Source organism: Nerophis lumbriciformis, linkage group LG30, assembly GCF_033978685.3.
Source record: "Nerophis lumbriciformis linkage group LG30, RoL_Nlum_v2.1, whole genome shotgun sequence".
Classification (NCBI taxonomy): domain Eukaryota; kingdom Metazoa; phylum Chordata; class Actinopteri; order Syngnathiformes; family Syngnathidae; genus Nerophis; species Nerophis lumbriciformis.
This window is the reverse complement of record NC_084577.2, coordinates 20424990-20440607: the sequence shown is the minus strand read 5'-3', so window position 1 is coordinate 20440607 and position 15618 is coordinate 20424990. Positions and strand designations below refer to the sequence as shown.

The following is a 15618-nucleotide window of genomic DNA, read 5'->3' as shown; positions in this document are numbered from 1 at the left end:
GCTTTCCTCCCCTCTGGCCCAATCTCCGGTAGGCTAATCAGCCCAAAGATTGTGCTTAAATAAAGGGTTGTAATTATGGGACTTGCTGAAGCCAAGCCCTAATGAAGTTTGTAGCAGAATAAGTGCTGAGAAGCTATTTTGAAAGACAGATCCAGTGGCACAATGTATAGACGTGTGTTAAGTCAGGAAGCAATTAGCAAAAATGGAGGAAACTTAAAGGGGAACATTATCACAATTTCAGAAGGGTTAAAACCATTAAAAATCAGTTCCCAGTGGCTTATTTTATTTTTTGAAGTTTTTTTCAAAATTTTACCCATCACGCAATATCCCTAAAAAAAAGCTTCAAAGTGCCTGATTTTAACCATCGTTATATACACCCGTCCATTTTGCTGTGACGTCACATAGTGATGCCAACACAAACAAACATGGTGCATAGAACAGCAAGCTATAGCGACATTAGCTCGGATTCAGACTCGGATTTCAGCGGCTTAAGCGATTCAACAGATTACAAATGTATTGAAATGGATGGTTGTAGTGTGGAGGCAGGTAGCGAAAACGAAATTGAAGAAGAAACTGAAGCTATTGAGCCATATCGGTTTGAACCGTATGCAAGCGAAACCGACGAAAACGACACGACAGCCAGCGACACGGGAGAAAGCGAGGACGAATTCGGCGATCGCCTTCTAACCAACGATTGGTATGTGTTTGTTTGGCATTAAAGGAAACTAACAACTATGAACTAGGTTTACAGCATATGAAATACATTTGGCAACAATATGCACTTTGAGAGTGCAGACAGCCCAGTTTTTATCAATTAATATATTCTGTAGACATACCCTCATCCGCTCTCTTTTCCTGGGGGTCTGGCGGCAAATTTCTTTGACTTTATCGTTGGAAATGCATCTGCTTTGAGTGTCGCAGGATATCCACACATTCTTGCCATCTCTGTCGTAGCATAGTTTTCGTCGGTAAAGTGTGCTGAACAAACGTCCAATTTCTTGCCACTTTCGCATCTTTAGGCCACTGGTGCAACAGAATCCGTCCCTGTTCGTGTTGTTACACCCTCCGACAACACACCGACGAGGCATGATGTCTCCGCGGTACGGAAAACAGTCGAAAAAACGGAAAATAACAGAGCTGTTTTGACCCGGTGTGAGAAAATGGCTCCGAGGGCGAATAATAGAAAGGCGTTTAATTCGCCAAAATTCACCCATTTAGAGTTCGGAAATCGGTTAAAAAAAAAAAAAGGTCTTTTTTCTGCAACATCAAGGTATATATTGACGCTTACATAGGTCTGGTGATAATGTTCCCCTTTAACGATAAAGGTGAAGTTATACCACTGAAACGCCCTCAGGAAGAGGTGCTTTTAGACAAGGCTAGCTAGCTAGCGGCTAACATCCATCCGCCGTCAGCAGTGTTTTAGCGACTTCTAAATCAATAATCCTGGTCTCCATGGCGACAAATAAAGTACATTTCTTACAAGTATCATCCCTGCAGGACGAGGAATAGCTAAACATGCTTCACTACACACCGTAGCTCACCGGCATCAAAATGTAAACAAACACCACTGGTGGATCTACACCTAACATCCACTGTAATGATATCAACTACAGGCACGTATCTAGTCGATACTACTATGATTACGTCAATATTTTTTGGCATCACATCTTTCGTTTTTTTTAAAATGTATATTGTTTATAAACTCAGGAAATACATGAGGACTTTGAATATGACCAATGTATGATCCTGTAACTACTTGGTATCGGATTGATACCCACATTTGTGGTATCATCCAAAACTAATGTAAAGTATCCAAACAGAAGAATAAGTGACTATTACATTTTAACAGAAGTGTACACAGAACATGTTAAAAGAGAAAGTGAGCAGATATTAACAGTAAATGAACAAGTAGATTAATAATTAATTTTCTACCACTTGTCCTTAATACTGTTGACAAATAGAATGATAAATGACACAATATGTTACTGCATATGTCAGCAGACTAATTAGGAGCCTGTGTTTGTGTACTTACTATTAAAAGACAAGTTGTCTTGTTTGTTCACTATTTTATTTAAGGACTTAACTGTAATAAGAAACATGTTTAATGTACCCTAAGATTTTTTGTTAAAATAAAGCCAATAATGCAATTTTTTTGTGGTCCCCTTTATTTAGAAAAGTATCGAAATAATTTTAGTACCGGTACCAAAATATTGGTATCGTTACAACACTACAGAACAGATAAGAATGGAATTTCCTTGCATTAGCTCGTTGTAGTGCAGGATAAAAGAGCAATACGGTGCAGTGTTTGCATTTATAAAAGAAGGTGCAGATATAAATAGATTACGTCAGTGTTTTTCAACCTTTTTTGAGCCAAAGCACATTTTTTGAGTTGAAAAAATCCGGAGGCACACCACCAACAGAAATCATAAACTCAGTTGACAGTAAAAAGTTGTTGTCGCAACTGTTGGATATGAATTTAAACCATAACCAACCGTTCATCACTATAGCTCTTGTCTCAAAGTATGTGTACTGTCACCACCTGTCACATCACCCCCTGACTTATTTGGAGTTTTTTGCTGTTTTCCTGTGTAGTGTTTTAGTTCCTGTCTTGCGCTCCTATTTTGGTGGTTTTTCCTCTTTTTTTGGTATTTTCCTGTAGCAGTTTCATGTCTTATATTTCCCGCATCTACTTTGTTTTAGCAATCAAGAATATTTCAGTTGTTTTTATCCTTCTTTGTGGGGACATTGTTGATAGTCATGTCATGTTCGGATGCACATTGTGGACGCCGTCTTTGCTCCACAGTAAGTCTTTGCTGTCGTCCAGCATTCTGTTTTTGTTTACTTTGTAGCCAGTTCAGTTTTACTTTCGTTCTGCATAGCCTTCCCTAAGCTTCAATGCCTTTTCTTAGCGGCACTCACCTTTTGTTTATTTTTGGTTTAAGCATAAGACACCTTTTTACCTGCCTTTACCGGCTGCCACCTACTGATATGGAAGAGTATTACACAGTTACTCTGCCGAGCTCTGGACAGCACCGACACTCAACAACAACACATCATTTGCAGACTATAATTACTGGTTTGTAAAAAATGTTTTTAACCCAAATATGTGAAATTAGATAATCTCCCACGGCACACCAGACTGTATCTCACGGCACACTAGTGTGCCGCGGCACAGTGGTTGAAAAACACTGGATTACGTTACGCATCCAGTGAAAATCCAAGGTAAGAAGAAGCCTGCTGCAAATGACGCCGTCCCAAAGCCAGACTCAAAGAATGGTATGCGCAAACTACAGTTAAATCCAAATAAAATAATAGGTATAAATAAGTTATCGATCAGGAGAAGCAAGCAGTTACCTTTTTTTAATTCGAGAAAAAATATTGTGCAGTTTTATGAGGTGGTCTGGTCTGCATTTAGTAAAAAGCAATGGTAAAATAATGGCACACGTTAGATCAAATATTTAACTATTGTAAGATTTATTTTAAATAATGTTTGTGAGGTAAAGGCTGCATTTACATAGATGATAACATTAATCACACAATCTGTTTAGGAATCATGTCAAACGTCTCAATTTTAGAGTCATTCCTTTCATCACCTGAGTTGGCATATATTCTTCTGAGACTCACATTTCTTCTTGCATGCTCTCTGAATATACACATACCGGCCTATTCTGTTCCTGCCTGGCATCTCAGTCTCTGCTCATGCAGTCATTGGTCGATCTACGGTCATTACACTTATCACGCTGAGCTCCGGTAGACCTGTTTACAGTAGCACATAACTGGTAAGTGGCCGTTCTAACATCATTCAAGGCTAAATTGAGCCAAAATGCATCGTTCGGAACGAGCCTATCAAAGCACATCATGAGACACTGACTCATTGTTTACGACATTCTGAGACATTCAAAGGTTCAATAAAAAAGTCGTTATGATTATTTAGCGGTGTTGTCTTGCCAATAACAACAGTAAAAGTGTTAATGACTGTACCTGCGGTGCTTTTTGAGAAGCAACCTGTCCATGTAGGTGAGTCTGCTCTCATGGAACTCCACCTTGATCGGCACCTTGCCATTTCCCCATCCTGCGCCTCGTCTTTCATGGTCTCGCTCTGGAGGAAAGCCGGTCTGAGTAGCTACACCTGACTTTGATGCTGAAAGAAAAAAGAACAATGAAAAATATATTTTTTTGCTGATTGTATTGTACCATATTTCAAGAAATCTGCGTTCAAAGAACTGCGGCTTATTAGTGATTCCCGGAGCCCAAAGAAAGTCTGCGGGCTATAGAGCCCGGTAACAGTTAGAGATGCTACCTCAGTAGAAGCATTTAAGTCCCATCTTAAAACTCATTTGAATACTCTAGCCCAGTGTTTGAGTGTGCCGTGAGAGATTATCTAATTTCACCTATTTGGGTTAAAAATATTTTTTGCAAACCAGTAATTACAGTCTGAAAATTATGTGTTGTTGTTGAGTGTCGGTGCTGTCTAGAGCTCGGCAGAGTAACCGTGTAATACTCTTGCATATCAGTAGGTGGTAGCAGGTAGCTAATTGCTTTGTAGATGTCGGAAACAGCGGGAGGCAGTGTGCAGGTAAAAAAAAGGTCTCTAATGCTTAAACCAAAAATAAACAAAACGTGAGTGCCGCTAAGAAAAGGCATTGAAGCTTAGGGAAGGCTATGCAGAACGAAAGTAAAACTGAACAGGCTACAAAGTAAACAAAAACAGAATGCTGGACGACAGCAAAGACTTACTGTGGAGCAAAGACAATGTACATCCGAACATGACATGACAATCAACAACGTCCCCACAAAGGAGGATAAAAACAACTGAAATATTCTTGATTGCTAAAACAAAGTAGATGCGGGAAATATCGCTCAAAGGAAGACATGAAACTGCTACAGGAAAATACCCAAAAAAGAGAAAAAGCCACCAAAATAGGAGCGCAAGACAAGAACTAAAACACTACACACAGGAAAACAGCAAAAACTCCAAATAAGTCAGGGCACGCGTGATGTGACAGGTCGTGACAGTACACCTACTTTGAGACAAGAGCTATAGTGATGCATGCTTGGTTATGGTTTAAAGTCATATCCAACAATTGCGACAACGACTTTTTACTGTCAACTGAGTTTTGTTTTTAATACATTTCTGCTGGTGGTGTGCCTCCGGATTTTTTCAACGCAAAAAATGTGCCTTGGCTCAAAAAAGGTTGAAAAACACTGCTCTAGCCTTTAAATAGACCAGTTGATCTGCCGTTTCTTTTCTTTTCTGCTCTGCCCCCTCTCCCTCGTGGAGGAGGGGGGGGGGGGGGGCACAGGTCCGGTGGCCACGGATGAAGTGCTGGCTGTCCAGAGTCGGGACCCGGGGTGGACCGCTCGTCTGTGCATCGGTTGGGGACATCTCTGCGCTGCTGATCTGTCTCTGCTCGGGATGATCTCCTGCTGGCCCCACTATGGACTGGACTCTCACTATTATGTTAGATCCACTATGGACTGGACTCTCACACTATTATGTTAGATCCACTATGGACTGGACTCTCACACTATTATGTTAGATCCACTATGGACTGGACTCTCACACTATTATGTTAGATCCACTATGGACTGGACTCTCACACTATTATGTTAGATCCACTATGGACTGGACTCTCACACTATTATGTTAGATCTACTATGGACTGGACTCTCACACTATTATGTTAGATCCACTATGGACTGGACTCTCACAATTATGTTAGGTCCACTATGGACTGGACTCTCACCCTATTATGTTAGATCCACTATGGACTGGACTCTCACACTATTATGTTAGATCCACTATGGACTGGACTCTCACACTATTATGTTAGATCCACTATGGACTGGACTCTCACACTATTATGTTAGATCCACTATGGACTGGACTCTCACACTATTATGTTAGATCTACTATGGACTGGACTCTCACACTATTATGTTAGATCCACTATGGGCTGGACTCTCACAATTATGTTAGGTCCACTATGGACTGGACTCTCACCCTATTATGTTAGATCCACTATGGACTGGACTCTCTCACTATTATGTTAGATCCACTATGGACTGGACTCTCACACTATTATGTTAGATCCACTATGGACTGGACTCTCACAATTATGTTAGGTTCACTATGGACTGGACTCTCACACTATTATGTTAGATCCACTATGGACTGGACTCTCACACTATTATGTTAGATCCACTATGGACTGGACTCTCACTATTATGTTAGATCCACTATGGACTAGACTCTCACACTATAATGTTAGATCCACTATGGACTGGACTCTCACACTATTATGTTAGATCCACTATGGACTGGACTCTCACAATATTATGCTAGACCCACTCGACGTCCATTGCACCACCATGGACTGGACTCTCACACTATTATGTTAGATCCACTATGGACTGGACTCTCACAATATTATGCTAGACCCACTCGACGTCCATTGCACCTCCTTGCCCTGATCTGAACCGAGGATGTCGTGGCTTGTGCAGCCCTTTGAGACACCTGTGATTTAGGTCTATATAAATAAACTGTCAGGACTTGGTCCCTGGTGTTTGATTTTCCGGAAGGCAACGGAAAGTTGGCTCGGGCGAGACGGGAATATGAGTACATGATTTGATTTAATATTATCAAAAAAGAACAAACGAAAGGCACGCACAATGGCGGAGGTAAAAAAAACTTGGCTAATAAAAACAAAACTTGCACAAAGGCAGAAACTGTGAACAATGAAACAAAAACTTACTTGGCATGGGACAGTGAACATGGCATTATGCAGAGTGACGATAAAGAGTGTGATGTTGCCAGACTGACCAACAGAAAATGAAAAGCTTAAATAACACGGACATGATTACCAAAGGTGCGTGACTCAAAACATGAAACAGGTGCGTGACATGACAGGTGAAAACTAATGGGTTGGTTTATTCATTTTACATTTGATATTAAATGTCTTGGTTTTTCCTCCCTCTGAAAATCCTATGAAATGTTTAACAAGCCATCCTATAATAATACAACAACTATTAATGTAACAATACAATAAAACAAATATATTTAATTATGTTTTTTTAATTATTTTAACAATAGGCTAATGTATACTACTTTATATAGATTCTACAAGAAACACAAAACTTAAACACTAAATTATTTACAATTTCACACACAAGGTTTTGTGCAGCTCCACTCATTGTAAAGGAAGATAATGTGCATCGTACACCTGCAGGACCGCAAGCAAGGTCGCAGAGAAAATGTGGACTGGAATTTGAGTGATGTGGGCATTTTCTATATGAACAAGTGGAATGGATTGGATACCGACGCACTAAAGGGGCTCTCTACCTTACGCTACGAAGTGAGGGGAAACTGAGTGAATAATAACAGGTTATATGATTACTTATTTAAACTCATATTCGGGCCACTTTATAATGAATATGTATTTGTAAAAAAAAAAAAAAATATATATATATATATATATATATATATATATATATATATATTGGAAACAAAACAAGGGAGTGAACAACCAGGAACTAAGAAAGTGTCCAAAAAACAAACAGCACATGGCCAAACAAAAACATGATCAACACAGACATGACATAAACATTGATTGATTGAAGAATGAAAGTAAAAACAGAGCCCGGTTAAAAGGATGTTTCGGACAAAAGATAGGAGAACGTTTTCTCGAGAAGTGAGAAAACACCTATTCATTGCACTTTTTGTGTAAAAACACAGACAGACCGCAGTAGTGCCCATAGTGAGTAAGAACAATGTGTACAATGCACTTCCAACGTTGCAAGTGCATGAGCGGAAAAAATGTACAGATGAATGTCAGAAAGAAAAACCGTACGATTGCTCTCAACACTTAAGAAGTCCACAATGGCAGCTTTCAATTGGACCTAAGTGCCAGTGGCTTGACTGAGATAATTAGGGCTGAAGGGTCTGGCAGTAATTTGCAGAATGAGGAGAGGAGCGGTGTTTGTCCGAATGGTAAGGTGAAGAAAATAGAGGGGCGGGGGAAAAAAAGCACAAACAGAGACACACACAGAACCCAGACCAACATCGCTAATGGCACAACACGCTCGGCTGCACATGCAGACCCACAACTTGGAAGGCATAAAAAAACATTCACACACACGGCTGAGAGGGACGAGTGCTGTGATGTGGAGAACAGCCATCCATAACACTTCTCTCATTATCTCAATATGCAACCACCGTGGATTATTTATTTTTACTGCAGTGGTAAGCACTTTCCAGAAGGCCTCCTGAACACTCAGAACTTGGTGAAAATGGAAGGAGAACGATTGTGGAGTTGTCAATATACCCAAGAAAGACGTGTAAGGCAGAAAATATGACATTAGCACACAATTGGGGGTAGACAAGGTTCCGTTATTCACGCGTGCCCAGATGTAGAAAAGATTTGCAATAGCAAAAAAAAGTGTAACTGCAAGTTATCTTGGAGATAACTGCAGAGTCTTGGTTGACAAGACTCTGCAGCATCGCGTGGACATCGGGGGCGGTACCTCTGGATTGGCAGACCGGGGTGGTGGTTCCTCTCTTTAAGAAGGGGAACCGGAGGGTGTGTTCTAACTATCGTGGGATCACACTCCTCAGCCTTCCCGGTAAGGTCTATTCAGGTGTACTGGAGAGGAGGCTACGCCGGATAGTCGAACCTCGGATTCAGGCTGGAACAGTGTGGTTTTCGTCCTGGTCGTGGAACTGTGGACCAGCTCTATACTCTCCGCAGGGTCCTTGAGGGTGCATGGGAGTTTGCCCAACCAGTCTACATGTGTTTTGTGGACTTGGAGAAGGCATTCGACCGTGTCCCTCGGGAAGTCCTGTGGGGAGTGCTCGGAGAGTATGGGGTATCGGACTGTCTGATTGTGGCAGTCCGCTCCCTGTATGATCAGTGTCAGAGCTTGGTCCGCATTGCCGGCAGTAAGTCGGACACGTTTCCAGTGAGGGTTGGACTCCGCCAAGGCTGCCCTTTGTCACCGATTCTGTTCATAACTTTTATGGACAGAATTTCTAGGCGCAGTCAAGGCGTTGAGGGGATCTGGTTTGGTGGCTGCAGGATTAGGTCTCTGCTTTTTGCAGATGATGTGGTCCTGATGGCTTCATCTGGCCAGGATCTTCAGCTCTCACTGGATCGGTTCGCAGCTGAGTGCGAAGCGGCTGGGATGAGAATCAGCACCTCCAAGTCCGAGTCCATGGTTCTCGCCCGGAAAAGGGTGGAGTGCCATCTCCGGGTTGGGGAGGAGATCTTTCCCCAGGTGGAGGAGTTCAAGTACCTCGGAGTCTTGTTCACGAGTGAGGGAAGAGTGGATCGTGAGATCGACAGGCGGATCGGTGCGGCGTCTTCAGTAATGCGGACGCTGTATCGATCTGTTGTGGTGAAGAAGGAGCTGAGCCGGAAGGCAAAGCTCTCAATTTACCGGTCGATCTACGTTCCCATCCTCACCTATGGTCATGAGCTTTGGGTTATGACCGAAAGGACAAGATCACGGGTACAAGCGGCCGAAATGAGTTTCCTCCGCCAGGTGGCGGGGCTCTCCCTTAGAGATAGGGTGAGAAGCTCTGTCATCCGGGAGGAGCTCAAAGTAAAGCCGCTGCTCCTCCACATCGAGAGGAGCCAGATGAGGTGGTTCGGGCATCTGGTCAGGATGCCACCCGAACGCCTGCCTAGGGAGGTGTTTAGGGCACGTCCGACCGGTAGGAGACCGCGGGGAAGACAAAGGACACGTTGGGAAGACTATGTCTCCCGGCTGGCCTGGGAACGCCTCGGGGTCCCACAGGAAGAGCTGGACGAGGTGGCTGGGGAGAGGGAAGTCTGGGCTTCCCTGCTTAGGCTGCTGCCCCCGCGACCTGACCTCGGATAAGCGGAAGAAGATGGATGGATGGATGTGCAAGTTATCACATTGGGCTTTGCAATGTGTAACAAAAATAGCCATTCAAATTAGGGAGATTGTCCTCTGTAACTCCGTTTTAATGCCCTTGGAATACTTGAATACCAGAGGCAGTTAAATAACTAATTTGCCAAAGTTATCACTGAATAACAACAATAATCATTTCAACCGAATGTTTTCATAAGTTTGTTAACCACAGCTACTGTATTCAATTCTGCAAAATTCCAGGTTAGCGATGTTAATTACTTCAATTATTTCAGGATGGCAGCATTTTGGCATAGTTGCCGTTTCATTTACAACTTAATTATAAAAACAATGAAAACTTGTTATGACAAAAGTTAGACTTCTGGAACAGATTCATTTTGTCTTCATTATTTCTTATGAGGCACATTAATTAATTCAAATTTGGAACAAACCCAGAAGGTCAACACGCCTCCCGGAATGAATAATGTTCAAGTTCCGAGGATCCACTTTGATGACAAAAAAAGTGTGTTTTATTTTTTTATTTTTCCAACAAATGACTCAAATGTAATATGCTACAACAGGGGTCTGGAACTCAATTTAACTGGGGGGCCTCTGGGGGTAGAGTCTGGGTTATACGTTTCAACCATGTGACTAATTTAAAATACTTCTACCAGCAGCTATAGTGAGCCTGCACAGTAGTCCTTAAATCTAAACTTGAATGTAATAATTCTATATTTTTGACACAGTTAAGTTCCCCAGGAGACACGTCCACTTGTTCACAAGAAGTTCCTATTTGTGTGTTTGTTAATGCAGTAATTGTTGTGTTTGCAATGTTATTGTACTTGGTCTTTCTTGGGATTCAAGATTATAAACTGACTATAAACCGGTACTTTTTTCCTATGCTTTGAACCCTGCGGCTTATAAAACAATGCGGCTAATTAATGGATTTTCTGTCGCTGAGGGTCATAACGAAACAACAAAAAAACAAAGACACTCAACAGGTGTCTTATTGTTTGTGCTATGGCGTCATCTTTGGACGAGTTTGATTACTGCAGGTGCTGCAGTGCCCTTCTGTTTAGACTGAACTTTCAACCAGAAGTTAAAGTCCTATTACCGTATTTTCCGCACTATAAGGCGCACCGGATTATTAGCCGCACCTTCAATGAATTACATATTTCATAACTTTGTCCACCAATAAGCCGCCCCGGATTATAAGCCGCGCCTACGCTGCGCTAAAGGGAATGTCAAAAAAACAGTCAGATAGTTCAGTCAAACTTTAATAATATATTGAAAACCAGCGTTCTAACAACTCTGTCCCAAAATGTACGCAAATGTGCAATCACAAACATAGTAAAATTCAAAATGGTGTAGAGCAATAGCAACATAATGTTGCTCGAACGTTAATGTCACAACACACAAAATAAACATAGCGCTCACCTTCTGAAGTTATTCTTCATTCGTAAATCCTTCGAATTCTTCGTCTTCGGTGTCCGAATTGAAAAGTTGCGCAAGCGTGGGATGCAAAATGGCCGGTTCCGTCTCGTCGAAGTCATCGGAGTCAGTGTCGCTGTTGTCCAGTAGTTCTGTGAATCCTGCCTTCCGGAAAGCTCGGACCACAGTTGTGACCGAAATATCTGCCCAGGCATTTACGATCCACTGGCAAATGTTGGCGTATGTCGTCCGGCGCTGTCTGCCCGTCTTAGTGAAGGTGTGTTCGCCTTCGGAGCTGTGTGAAAAAAGCCACCCGGCCTCTTCGCGTAAACTTCCCTTAACCACTCGCTCATCTTTTCTTCATCCATCCCTTCGAGTTAGCTTTTATGATGACGCCGGCTGGAAAGGTCTCTTTTGGCAAGGTCTTCCTTTTGAATATCACCATGGGTGGAAGTTAGCATGGCAAGCTAGAACCACAGTGAAGGATGACTTCTCATTCCCTGTGGTGCGAATATTCACCGTACGTGCTCCCGTTCCACAGTGCGGTTCACAGGAATATCAGTTGCTGTGAAATACGGTAGTAATCCGTGTGCGGATGGAGAGATTGCGTCTTTTTATGAACCGGATCCTTTTCGCTTAGTAGGAGCCATTTTGTGGTCTTTACAGATGTAAACAGGAAATGAAACGTACGGTGATATCCGCGCGTTTTTTCTTCTTCTTCCGGGGGCGGGCGGTAGCTTACAGTAGAAGAAGAAGCGCTTCCTGTTCTATGGGGGCGGGTGCTTACCTTGGCGGTTGCTTGCGTAGAAGAAGAAGCGCTTCCTGTTCTACCGGGAAAAAAGATGGCGGCTGTTTACCGAAGTTGCGAGATCGAAACTTTATGAAAATGAATCGTAATAAAGCGCACCGGGTTATAAGGCGCACTGTTAGCTTTTGAGAAAATTTGTGGTTTTTAGGTGCGCCTTATAGTGCGGAAAATACGGTACGTCTTCTATCAGTCCATACCGTTTCTACTTGTACTGATTCTTTATTCATCACTCCAAGCAACGTTTGTAAGTTTTACCATATAACTAAAATAATTCTTATTTACTACACGTCTGATGTCTGATGTCTGTAGGACTGTTTTAATGCATATTTGTACGTGCTATCATAATGTAATGAAGCTAGCCTCATTACCATTAGCTAATATGCTAACATGTTTTACGAGTGTCTGTTAGTATTATTAACTTACGATGGCTTTATTTTTGTATTGTTCGTAAATTCACTAAAACATCACTGTGAACTTATTGAGTCTGTTTAGCTGATTGGAGAGCTAGCTTCCGCAGCTAGTGCATCCATGAGGGTGACTACTGTTTTGTTTTAATAGCCGTTTTACTGGCTTGCTACAAACACCTTTTGGAAACAATTAAAAGTATGAAAATAAACATTTACAAAATCTTTCTGTGTAAATAACTAATTTCACAACATTTATAACTGCAGCTTAAAGTCTGGTGCAGCTAATACATGGAAAAAAACATTTTATTCTAAAATTCAGTGGGTGCGGCTTATATATTGGTTCAGAAGTCCGTAAAATACAGTATAGCCAACCAGGGTGTGCGGGCCGAAATTAGACTAAACCAGGGGTCGGCAGCCCGCGGCTCCGGAGCCGCATGCGGCTCTTTTCACTCTGATGCGGCTCAGCTGCATACTTGCCGACCCTCCCGATTTTCCCGGGAGACTTCCGGATTTCAGTGCCTCTCGCGGAAAACTCCCAGAATCAATATTCTCCGTTTTTCACCCTTACAATAAAAATAAGGGCGAGCCATGATGGTACAGCATTTAGCACCCTCTACAATCTGTATTACCAGCTGCCAGTCCAGTCTCTTGTTATATGCATCTTCTGCTTGCCCACGTAAGTGACAGCAGGGCATACTTGCTCAACGGCCACACAGGTCACACTGACGGTGGTCATATAAAACAACTTTAACACTCTTACTAATAATGCGCCACACTTTGAACCAAAACCAAACAAGAATGACAAACACATTTCGGGAGAACATCTGCACCTTAACACAACATAAACACAACAGAACAAATACCCAGAATCCCATGCAGCCCTGTCTCTTCAAAAATAAACTAAAAACTTATCTATTAACCACCTATATTTAATGCCTCATGTGGGGTAGACTACTGTTGGGTTTTGCATGGTTGAATGAATGTATGTATGTATGTGTATGCTTGCTTTAGTACTATTATCTTGTGTTAATCATATAGCGTTGTTTTTTGTTTTGTTTTCTGTTGTTGTACTTGCTACCATGTTCTATCATTTCATGTATATACTATCCTCTGGACCCCCTGTCAAAAGCTTCTTCTAGCTTATTTGGGGGACCCTTTCACGTACCAACATCTTTAAATGATGATATTTCACTACTATTGTATTTGTCATATGGTATTGTGAATAAACTTGAAACTTGAAACTCTTCCGGGCTACATTATACACCCCTGCTACCACCAAACCCCGCCCCCACCCCAACCCTGCTCCCTTGCACATCAACCCCCCCACCCCCCCTCTGTGCGTCGCTTGAGGTGGGCAGGGGTGTATAATGTAGCCCGGAAGAGTTAGGGCTGCATGGGATTCTGGGTATTTGTTCTGTTGTGTTTATGTTGTGTTACGGTGCAGATGTTCTCCCGAAATGTGTTTGTCATTCTTGTTTGGTGTGGGTTCAAAGTGTGGCGCATTATTAGTAAGAGTGTTAAAGTTTTTTATACCGCCACCGTCAGTGTAACCTGTGTGGTTGTTGACCAAGTATGCTTTGCTGTCACTTACGTGAGCAAACAGAAGCCTCAAACAATGTGTGACTGGGCCGGGACACGCTGGTAGTATTAGGCGCTAAATACTGTACCACCACGGCACGTTCGAGAGTTCAGTTGCCTAGGAATTCGTAGTCTGCCGGAAAAATCGGGAGGGTCGACAATTATGACGCTGTCAAGCGCCATTCATAAAACCCGCGGGCCGCACTAACATTCAATTTTCATATTAAGGTGCGGGCCGCGTGTCTGAGACCCTTGGTTTATACATAGCACAAAACAAGAAAAAAAACTTTGTATGCAGTGTTATTTCATTTTAAATTTCAAAAGATTTTTGTGGCTCCCATTGTTTTCTTTAATTTGTGAAACTGGTCAAAATGGCTCTTTGACTGGTAAAGGTTGCCGACCCCTGGACTAAACTCTAAAAAATAATAAATAAAATATCAAAATATGGGCCTGCATTAAATTGTATTCATATAGCATTATCTAAAAGTAAAATACCTATGAATATAAATAAAATAAGTAAAGTACATTTAAGAAATGTTTCAAAAATCACCTTGCATTCTGATGGTTTTGTGGCATTTCTCACCTGTTTGTGTCCACATAGTTGCTTGTTCTTCGGGACCAACACTTCTCTCTTGTCGCCACTGTTTGAGAGCTTCTTGGAAAGATCTCGCAGACTCCTCCTCATCATAGTCTCCACCAAGAAGGGAATCTTGAAAAGACTTTTGAACATTCTGTTCCTTCTTAGTCATCGCCGCCCTTCTGTCTTGTCCACAATCCCCAGCAAACATCTGCGGTAAAAAGTGCACTGAATGACAAAACATGCCAAAGTGTGTATGCTCATCTTTCCTAATCTACTATTATGACAGAACTGCAAAACACGGGTATAAAGTAAATGATAGTCCCAAAAGTCATGTTCTGTGACACAGTTCTAATCGATGTACTGCCACTGCATAGCTGAATAATTAGGCATTGAAGAAAACAAATAGAAGGGACAGTTAATGAGATTTTTTCAAAGCTGTGGGTATGTCATTTCTAATTTGAGCAGGCAAACAGAAATGATAAAGTAATTGTCTCAACATTTTTACGTACATGGGAGCTCATTTTACTGTGCGAGCCTGACACGATGCAAAACTCACATTAGACGGTAGCTCCTGTTGAGGTACATTTTATAACACGGTGCCATGTCAACACCATCCATGGCCAAATGACATTAATCAACGTCTACCGACTACAATGTATTGAAAATTAAAATAAATTAAACGTACTAAATTTTGGGCCTGATCCGGATAAATTCTACTATGCTTCCTTACGTTGACATTAGAAGACTTGAGCGTGTGCTTAAGCTCGCAGCCCCACCTCCACCCACAGAGACAAAGAGTGTATGACTGATGAGAGGCTTCTTTCAATCCACTACAAAAAAAAAATGGCTACATTTTGGTTAAACTTTTAGGTCACGTCAGAAATAGGATAAGGAACTGATAACATTTTGCGGGTGATCCGAACACATGTTTACTGTTGGGAGGT

General features: G+C 41.9%; 1 protein-coding gene across 1 annotated transcript in view; it reads right to left on the bottom strand.

Moving 5' to 3' along the window:
* Window positions 1-3404: 3404 nt before the first annotated feature.
* Window positions 3405-15618, bottom strand: part of zbbx (zinc finger, B-box domain containing) — a 50373-nt gene continuing 38159 nt past the window's right edge. The window contains exons 7-9 of the mRNA XM_061925790.1: window positions 14678-14882; window positions 3982-4141; window positions 3405-3756 (exon numbers count right to left, since the gene is read on the bottom strand). Of these exons, the coding sequence (XP_061781774.1) occupies window positions 3687-3756; window positions 3982-4141; window positions 14678-14882 (435 nt within the window). The 3' untranslated portion in view covers window positions 3405-3686. The remainder of the gene's footprint in view (window positions 3757-3981; window positions 4142-14677; window positions 14883-15618) is intronic.